We start from the raw sequence: 9,716 nt of genomic DNA, 5'->3' as shown, positions 1-9,716 counted from the left end.
CCAAGCTATCTGGTTCTAACAAAACAAAAGAATGGAGGGAACAATGAGGTCTGTATTAGTCCTTGCAGGCTTCCTAGGCAGATTGTAGAAAGAACAAAGAATAATGAACCTAAATAGCTTTGTGAACCAGAAAGGATTTATAAATGTCGACCATCATTATTATAAGATCCTTGGATATATGTGGGGAAGAAGAGGTAAGGAGATGTGCCATATTTTATATTGGTATTTTCCCCAGCCTCTTACAATTCCCTTCAGACTGTTCGAGGTTAATAAACATTTCCTAAATTGAATTGATTTTTAACGATTTCATTTCTCTGCTCCCCTTTGGTTAGGGAAGTTTCAGTCGGCCTCCTATCCTTCCCACCCCCCTCTTCATCCTCTTTCTCTAGGCTGTGCTGACCTGGTAATCCTTGGGAGACTAGGAGATGGGGAAAGGAGGTGGGGAATGAAAGGGGACAGTATTTCCCCTCTCTGGGCTTCGGTTTCCTCCTTTCTAAAATTAGGAGGTTGAATTAGATGGGCTAAGTGAAGCCCTAAGATGATAAGAACCAGCCCCCTCTTCCCCCTACCCCCCAATTTCTTCTCCCTTTCCAGCTGGCTTCCAAAGTAGGAGGGAGGGAATCTGTGGTTACTCCGCCCCCCACCCGCTCGAGGTCCCACCCCCTTCATCCGTCCCCTCCCTCTTGGAAGCCGTGGGGGGCGGGAAAAAGACCACAGGGCGTCCGGAGTTTTGCACCCAACCTTAGGGGACTGCAGAGCCCGGGTAGGAGAGTCGAGAATGGAACTGCGGGAGCTCTGCTTGGCTCTGCTGGCGCTGGGGGCGCTGACGGGCAGAGTCCGGGGTAAGTGACACCAGAAGGGCCTCGGGGACTGAGGCTTTCCGGGGTTTGGGCAACCCCAGCTCCCTGCCCAGAAAGCTTGTCCGGTGCGCGGGAGCGCAAGTGGTTCGACCGAGACTTGTGATCGTTCAGACTTCGGAACCAGTGATCCAGTGCTGTCGGGTGTTGTCCGCTGTGTGCAGCTTCTGCCTCACACCCCTGTCCCAATAGCGGATCCGCTGGGTGCCCGTCCTTGGTGCAGGGACTTCTTACTTTGCAGCTCACTGGGGCTATGAGGTTATTTACCTGATGTCTTATTTCGGGTTTACTTTAGGAACAGCTAGTGTCGCGTATTCTCTCCCTCTCCCCTTCCCTCTCATCTGTCTCTCTCTTTCCCTTTCCCTCTCTCTCCCCCTCCTCTCTCTCTCTCTCTCTCTCTCTCTCTCTCTCTCTCTCTCTCTCTCTCTCTCTCTCTCTCTCTCTCTCTCTCTCTCTCTCTCTCTCTCTCTCTCTCTCTGTCTCTGTCTCTTTGTCTCTCTGTCTCTCTCTCTCTTTGTCTCTGTCTCTCTGTCTCTGTCTCTCTCTGTCTCTGTCTATCTCTCTTTGTCTCTGTCTCTGTCTCTCGCTCTCTCTCTTTGTCTCTGTCTCTCTCTGTCTCTCTCTCTCTGTCTCTCTCTGTCTCTCTGTCTCTCTCTGTCTCTCTCTCTCTCTGTCTCTGTCTTTCTCTCTTTTCTCTCTGTCTCTCTCTCTGTCTCTCTGTCTCTCTCCTCTCTCTCTCTCTCTCTCTCTCTCTCTCTCTCTCTCTCTCTCTCTCTCTCTCTCTCCATCTATCTCTGTCTCTCTCTCTGTCTCTCTCTCTCTGTCTCTCTCTCTCTGTCTCTCTGTCTCTCTGTCTCTCTCTCTCTCTTTTCTCTGTCTCTCTCTCTCTCTGTCTGTCTCTCTCTCTCTGTCTCTCTGTCTCTCTGTCTCTGTCTCTCTCTCTTTTCTCTCTCTCTCTCTCTCTCTCTCTCTCTCTCTCTCTCTCTCTCTCTCTCTCTCTCTCTCTCTCTCTCTCTCTCTCTCTCTCTCTCTCTCCCCCCCCTCTCCCTCCATTGGATATTGTAGGACTTGCTGTGCAGATGTTCAGGCAGAAAGCTAGTTAGAGCTACACAACAGAACTGGGTTTTTCCCTTCTTTAAGAGAGTCTTGGAAGCCATCACCCTGATACAAATACAGGTAGGATGCTGCAATCGGAAATAGAACTTAAAAGAGCTTCTAGGACTCTTTTTTTGGTCTAACTCTTTTGTCCCTAAATCTTGCTGCTGTAGATCTCAGGCCACCCCCTCTTTGGGTTACGAGCAGACAGCTGCATTTACATCCCCACCTGGGAGGCAGTAAGGGTCCCTTCAGCCAACCTGGATGAGATAGTCTGGCTAGTGAGTCCACAGGGATACACATGGCCATTTTTTTGAGAGGAATGGGAAGCTGAGGTGTTGGAGAGGGCTTCAGTTGCTACTTTTTGGAATTTTCCTTGTTAGGAAATCTGAAAATATTGGTGTGGGTCAAAACAACCTAGAGCTATCTGAATGTTGTTCTCTGGGGATTTAAAAAAATTATTATGAGATTTACATATTCAGGGAGCTGCGAAGTTGAGTATTTTAATCAACCAAAAAAGATCTATTACATGCAAAGTGCAGTGAGTGCATTCCTAATTACTGTGGGGAGAGAAATAAGAAATAGTAGGATATAAGACAAAGGCAGACAACTGTAACACACAATATTAGAGCATATATTTATTAGGGAGTTAAAACACAAAATACTGTGTGAAGATAGAGTGGATATTACCCAAGAGGGCATTATTGCCCAAGAGGGAAGTTGTCTGGAAGGCTGTGTGGAGGAAGCATTTGACTTGATTGCTGAGACTATTAGTAATTATAGATGACATTTACATAGATGTTTTAAGGTTTGCAATGATTATTATAAATGTGAAATATAATAATGTATAATTTGTAAATTATTTGTAATTTATAAACTATTGTAAATGCCATTCAGTTTCCCACTTCTACTGCCTATGATATTACTGTCCCATAAAAATCAGGTAAACAAAATGGCTAAATACAGAATCTCAAAATTCAGATGTCCAAAACAATTCATTTTCTTTTTCTTCCAGTATATCTTTTCCAAACATTTTTGTTTGTATCCACTAGCCTTTCCATCATTCATGAATCATTGAATAGGTTTCCTTCTTTTTATATTGCTGCCAACCTAGTTTATTATTCCCTTGGACAATTGCAATAATCTGATAATTGGTTAACCTAGCTCATGTATCTTCCCACTCAAGTTCCTTGTCCCTACAGATGCTAAAGTGATTTTCCTAAGGTTAGGCATGACAGTGTCAATCCAGTGCTCAATAAACTCCTCTGACTTCCTTTTAGGTCCAGATCAACTATAAAATCCTTTAGTATTTATAGTTCTTCACAATCTAACTCTTCCCCACCTTTCCATTCTTCTTGTGTTCTCATCCACTGTATGTACTTTAAAACCCAGCTGCACCATCCTATTTACTCCTTCTCACATCCAATATTTCTGCAGACTCTGCCTGCAGACTGACAGTTCTTCAAGCTTCTAATGCTCTTCCTCTTCAAGTCTCAGAATCCTGGGCTTCCTTCAAAACACAGCTCAAGCTCTCCATCAAAAGATGTTCTTTCTACAGATAGTAGAACCTTTGCTTTTTGTGTATCTTGCCTTTACCTATTTTTGTATCTGGTGTCTTTCCCCTTAGAATAAAAATTCCTTGAGAGTTGCTGGAGCTGTTTCTGTCTTCGTATGTGTATTGCTTTGTTCAGTACCTGGCCCTGTAAGAGCTAAATAAATGCTTGACTAATTAAATTTATGGCCTTGTCATTATTTTGTTCCTTTATTTTCCTTCACATTACACTTCTAATTTGTTGCCAAATCTTGTCATTTCTATTTTCACAATATCTCTCACTTTCAGTCATTTTCCTCTGCTCCCAGGGCCATGATCCTAGGCCCCTATCATCTCTTACTTGAACTATTATTGAACTAATAGTCTCATAATCATTACTCCTGTTTCTTTTCCCTCTTTATTTTATCTTCTACACCAAAGCTTCTTAAACTGTGGATTTCAACCCTCATATGAAGTTACATACCTTAATAGGAGTTTTGCAAAATTATGATTTATTATCAATAAATATTTGGTTTGTATATATTTTTTATATACCTACTTTCCTGGGGTTGCATACAAATTTTTCAGGTGAAAAGGTAGGTCATGAATGGAAAAAGTTTAAGAAGTCCTTTCCTATATAGCTGCCACAGTGACATTCCCCAAATGTAAAACTGGTGTGTCACTACCTTACTCAATACATTCCAGTGGCTTCCTATTGTCTCTAAGATCAAACAAAACCTCCTTTATTTAGTTTGGAAGCCCATAACAATCTGTCCCTAATTTAACTTTCCAGTCTTAGTATTCAATCCCACATGCTACAGTCCAACCACATTTTCTGTTTCCCTATATTTGACAGTTCATTTTCTATCTCCTGATCTGTCCCTGATGCCTAGAATGCATTCCCACATCACCTCTATATCTTAGAATCTCTTGTTTTTTTCCAAAAGTCTGTTTAAATGACATTGCCATTTAAAGCCTTTCCTGATACCCACTTTTCCCCTAATGCTTTTATCCCACAAAAATTTATCTTCTATTTATTTTATATATATATATATATATATATATATATATATATATATATATATATATATATATATATATATATATATATATATATATTTTAAATGACTAAGTTTTCCTATCTCATTCAGTCTAGAAGTATAAGGGCTATTCACAAACCTTGTCCTATTCTAATCAACATGAGAATTCTTATTACAATTATCCCTTCTACATTGTGACTTATCCATTGAGGTTTTGATATATCGTGTGTTGGCATAAGAAATTAAACAGGAATTTTTTGGGAGCTTTTTGGAAGTCATAGACAACATGTGAAGGCCAAAAAAATGACCCAGAAAAAGTTTTATATACTCAGAAATGCATAAAATATATGTTTAGTATTTCATATTTTTAATTAAAATTAAAATTTTAATTTAATTCAATTCAATTAAAAATAAAATTTAAAATGAAATTAAAAGACATATTTTTGTCTTTTAATACAATAATAATTCACTTCTTCTCTGGTATGGAGGGCCAAAAAATTTTACACAAATTTTCTCAATTGTGGGGGGATAGGTGCTGTTCCCCTAACCCCTGAGATGTGGAAGGAATATCTGGGCTAATTTGTCCCTCTTTAGGCAATCAGTTCCCTCCTATGAAGGAGTTCACTATATTAATGCTGAGAACTTCATGCAGATACACTATTGGCTCAGCCTACTACAACTCAAAAATGCTAAGCTCAAAAGAGCCATCATTTTTCAGTCTCTCCAGTAATATATATTATGGGAGTATGTTACCCCACACCTGTACATGTCATCTCCCTTAGGAGACTACAAGATCCTTGAGGGCAAGAATTGTTTTATTTTTGTCATCTACTACAGTGCTTAGAACCTAGTCAGCACTTAATGATTCTTGATTGCTTGATTTCCTGGAAAGCCTAAATTGTGGGTAGTGGAGCTGTTTAAGAGCTCTGGTTGAGATATAATCAACTATTGAAGAGTCCCTTTCTCATGAACAGTGAGTTGAAAAATTCAAGGAGGCTTCTTTGATAACCCCTTTTTATGAACTTTTGGAGGATCCCAGTAGAATACATACAGGGCTTGTGGAAGGAGTGGCAAAGAGTGTGCTAAGCCATTTGCATCCTGTTCTTGAATCCTTAGCCTCTCAGAAACATAACTAAATCAGGTACTACCATAATATTGATTGAAAGGTATTAGAGTAGAGGGTTTCCAATTGCAGAATAGATTCTCTGTCCAATGTTGGGACCTGGTAATCTAACGCTGATTTGGTCTTAGATTAAGGAGTTAGTCACTTTCCCTGACTCCAGGGTAGATCTAGAATGAGGAGAGCCAGGAATTTCTTAGAATTTCTGCAGCAATTCTAAGCTTAAGCCCAATAGTGTTCTGGTAAATGTTGAACAACCAAGTCTGAAAAAAAAGTACAATGCCCTTTAAATATTACCTGCATTATTAACATTTTCACTATCACTTTCTTAAGTCTAGACAATCAGCAAGACAGTAAATCAAGCCCAGCTCATGGCATTTGCTAATTTCCAAAGTATAAATATTTATGCTGAAAATATAACAATGGTTCGCATACATCACTAGTTAGGTAGACATGTAGGCTATCTTAGGCCTCAGAGCTCTTTTGATTTGAGTTTGTTATGGTCAGGTCAACCAAACAATAGCTCAAACTGTATTAATTAAACCCAGAACTGTTCTGAAAACCTAGGGACAAGAGAGGATTTAGGTCTGGCTTTGAATTCCTAGAGATTCTGTTACCTTGTTGATCAAAGAGGTCTGATCATAGCTGGGGGGTGGGAAGAAAAAGGGGATAGGAAAGAGATGAGATATTTAAGTTTCATAGAGAAGGTAAGATGAGAGTCACACTCTATTAAAAGAATCATTTGTGTGACATTTAACTTCCCTGGGTCTTGAATGATTTATCTGAATAATGGAGAAGATGATCTCTAAACTTCTTATCATTATTCTTCATTGTTATTCAATCTTTTCAATTATGTGTGCTTTTTCTTATAGCACAATAACATTCCATTACATTCATGTGACACAATTTTTTAGTCATTCCCAAGTTGACGGATATCTACTTTGTTCACAATTTGTTGCTATCACAAAAGGTGTTGATATAAATATTTTGGCATATATGGAGTCTTTATTTTTGTTAGTAACTTCCTTGGGGTATATGACAGCTATGGAATCTCTGGATCAAAGGACACGGACATTTTAGTTTCTTCTATAACTCCAAATTGCTTTTCACAGTAGTTTTATTAATCCACAAATGCATAATACCTGTATTTCCATTCCTATCTTTATCAATTGACTGTATGTGAGGCAAAACTTGGGAATTAAGTAATATGTTTCTTTTAAAAATTATTATTTTTGTGAGGCAATTAAGGTTAAGTGACTTGCTTTGGTCACACAGATAACAAGTGTTAAATGTTTGAGGCTGGATTTGAAGTCAGGTGTTCCTGACTTCAGGGCTGGTGCTCTATCCACAGCACCATCTAGCAGCCCCCAAACTAAGTTTCTTAAAGGAACTTGCAAATCAATGGGAAAATAAGCTTATATTTACTATTACCTGATTTACATGGAATTTTTCCATGAACATTGCTTATTCTTGTGAAATAGGAGCTTCTGGCATTATTCAATTTTAGACATCCTAGGGAGAGATAATGTATCTTAAATATGTCAAAGATGATTTCTCCAGTGAAGATGGTGTCCAGACTAGAACTGTAGGCTTTCCAGGGAACAACCATTGCTATAATTCACTATGAAGGTCATCACCTCTCTCTTCTGGGGTTATGATAGGTAAGGATTCCCTTCTCCAGTCTCTGAGAAGGGAGGGGTGCTGGGGACAGATGTCAAAGAAAAATGTGAGAGAATGAGTAGATGAGGAAGTCTGTCCTTGCCTTTGGACTTTTCCAATTGAAATCCCCTCCTCTCTAACTTTTCACCCTACCTAGGGCCTCCAGTTATCACCCATTCTCAGCTGTGCTCTTGTTTTCAGAAAAAGCCAGGAAGAGTACCCACAAAAACCACAGCTCATGAATCAGCAGACAGATAATTATCAACGGGAAAGAGAGTGGACAGTTTCAGGGATAAGCCATTCAAACCACACAGAGCTGGTGTGGTTTTTCATACCATCTTCCCTCTTGAAACTTGGCCACTTCTCTTACTGGGCAGATGGTTGCAGTGGAGTTCAAAAGGGAAAAAGAGGGATAGACTGGAAAATGACACAGTTGGACTCTCCTAGCTTTACCATGCCAGCCAAATTTATATTTTAGATTCCCAGGTTAAATTTTGTAAGATTCCCTCCTTGTCTGTAATACTTCTAGAAATGTCCTCATCACAACCCACCCACACCTTTCCCAAACACTTTTTTAAAAGAGGCAATTGGGGTTAAGTGACTTACCCAGTATCACACATCTAGTAAGTGTCTGAGGTTAGATTTAAAGTCATCCTCCTTACTCCAGGGCTGGTGCTTTAATGTAATCTAGCTGCCTCCTTTGATGTGTCCTGGAACAAATAGTGCCTAAGAGACAGTATGGTACAATGGAAAGGATACTGAAAGATCAGTATTTGAATCAGAGTTTAGCTTCACTTCACCCTTCTCAGTTTCGCCATCTGTAAAATGATGGGATTGAATTAAGTCATCTTAAAAGTCTCTTTAAGCTCTAAATCCCATAGTCTATTATTAGATATTAAGTTAGATGAAGAGGTGAACTACTTCTACTTAAAATTTGTATCTCTTCAGCACTTATCACAACACTGTACACAGTGAGCTCTTAACAAATATTGATTGGATAATCATTACATAGAACAGAGGTGTCAAGTCTGAGACACAAGACCATTGCCAAGGCCAAACTAAGTTAAAATATAAAAATACAATGTAACACAGATAATGTTAATTTGTAGCTTATAAATATGCACCCTAGGACTATGTTTCTTTTTGATACTATTACTAGTAGAACATGGTGGGAGCAGTTAGGTAGCACAGGGTTAAAGTACTAGCCCTGAAATCAGGAGTATCTGAGTTCAAATTCAGCCTGAGACAATTATAAGCTGTATGACCTTATACAAGTCACTTAACCTGTTTGCTTCAGTTTCCTCATCTGTAAAATGAGCTGGAAAAGGAAATGGCAAAGCACTCTAGTATCATTATCAAGAAAACTCCAGATGAAGTCACAAAGCATCAGGTACAACTGAACAGCAACAAGAAGTTGATCCATCCAATGCCATCCTAGTTACTCAAAATAGGACATTTGTATTTCTGCTACCCATGATTTAATGCATTTATCTTATTTCAAGATTGATTTTGTGTGTAGTAAGGAAAATCTTGACCATCAAAGTGATCAATCCATTGGAATGATTTGGTAAAAACAATGTGGCCTAGATAGTTTGGACTTTTACTGGATTAAAGGTAGGCGGCTATGCTAGAACTCTCTTGAGGTCCACTTTTGGGATTGTAAGATTCCCAGGTGGGTTGATGCATTTGGACTATTAACAAGTTCTTTTATAGGTTTTCAAGGGTTAAATAGCTAGAGATTTAAGTATATTGAAGACTCTCCTGTTCTCTCTTCCTGGGAACAATTAGGAGTTAGTAGTCAAAGCCAGTGAGTCATACTCTTCTGGGCCAGATGAATCTAAGAAAAAAAAATGTTATGTTGAGACTCTAAGTTTCTAAAAGAATAAAAATAAATTTGGCTCTAAGAGCTTCATTTCTAAATGAATGCCTGGTCAAAAAGAGGCAGAATGGATTGCTTCCGACAACATTGCTATACACCATGAAGATGTGAAATCAGGTCAGGAGGTGAAATAGTTACAGAAATGAGAAGTTAGGTTTGGAGGGAGGTCATCAGCAGGACAAAGCTGGGTTAGGGGAAACGCTGAACAACTGCCCAGGACTTGGTGCTAATTTAAATGTTGTTTTGTAGTTTTATCAGCGATTTATTTGTTCATTAAAGACCTTCTCCTATGGGGATCTGAATGGATCTAACCAAAAGGGGGGAAAAACAACAACAACTCTGTTCTTTGAGGACTTGTCTTATTAAATTTTCAAAGGACTGTTAATTACCATCCCTTTAAAGGATTGTAGCCATACCAACTCACATATATACTTGGAAGGGGCTATAATTTGCATTGTCAGAAAGTAGAAAATAGTGGGTCTTTAGAAAAATTTAACTATTTATTGGAACTTGACATGACATAATGGATAGAATA

At 39.2% G+C, this 9,716-nt stretch overlaps 1 protein-coding gene across 3 annotated transcripts in view; it reads left to right on the top strand.

Annotated features, from left to right (window-relative positions):
• The first annotated feature begins 737 nt into the window (after positions 1 to 737).
• ITGB3 (integrin subunit beta 3) overlaps positions 738 to 9,716 on the top strand; it is an 81,776-nt gene continuing 72,797 nt past the window's right edge. For all 3 annotated transcript variants that reach the window (XM_074260958.1, XM_074260957.1, XM_074260956.1), the window contains exon 1: positions 738 to 842. In XM_074260958.1, coding sequence (XP_074117059.1) covers positions 779 to 842 — 64 coding nt within the window. In that variant the 5' untranslated portion in view covers positions 738 to 778. The remainder of the gene's footprint in view (positions 843 to 9,716) is intronic.

This window comes from Sminthopsis crassicaudata, chromosome 4 (assembly GCF_048593235.1).
Source record: "Sminthopsis crassicaudata isolate SCR6 chromosome 4, ASM4859323v1, whole genome shotgun sequence".
Lineage (NCBI taxonomy): Eukaryota > Metazoa > Chordata > Mammalia > Dasyuromorphia > Dasyuridae > Sminthopsis > Sminthopsis crassicaudata.
Note: the sequence above shows the minus strand (reverse complement) of the source record. Positions and strands in the feature narration are given on the sequence as shown.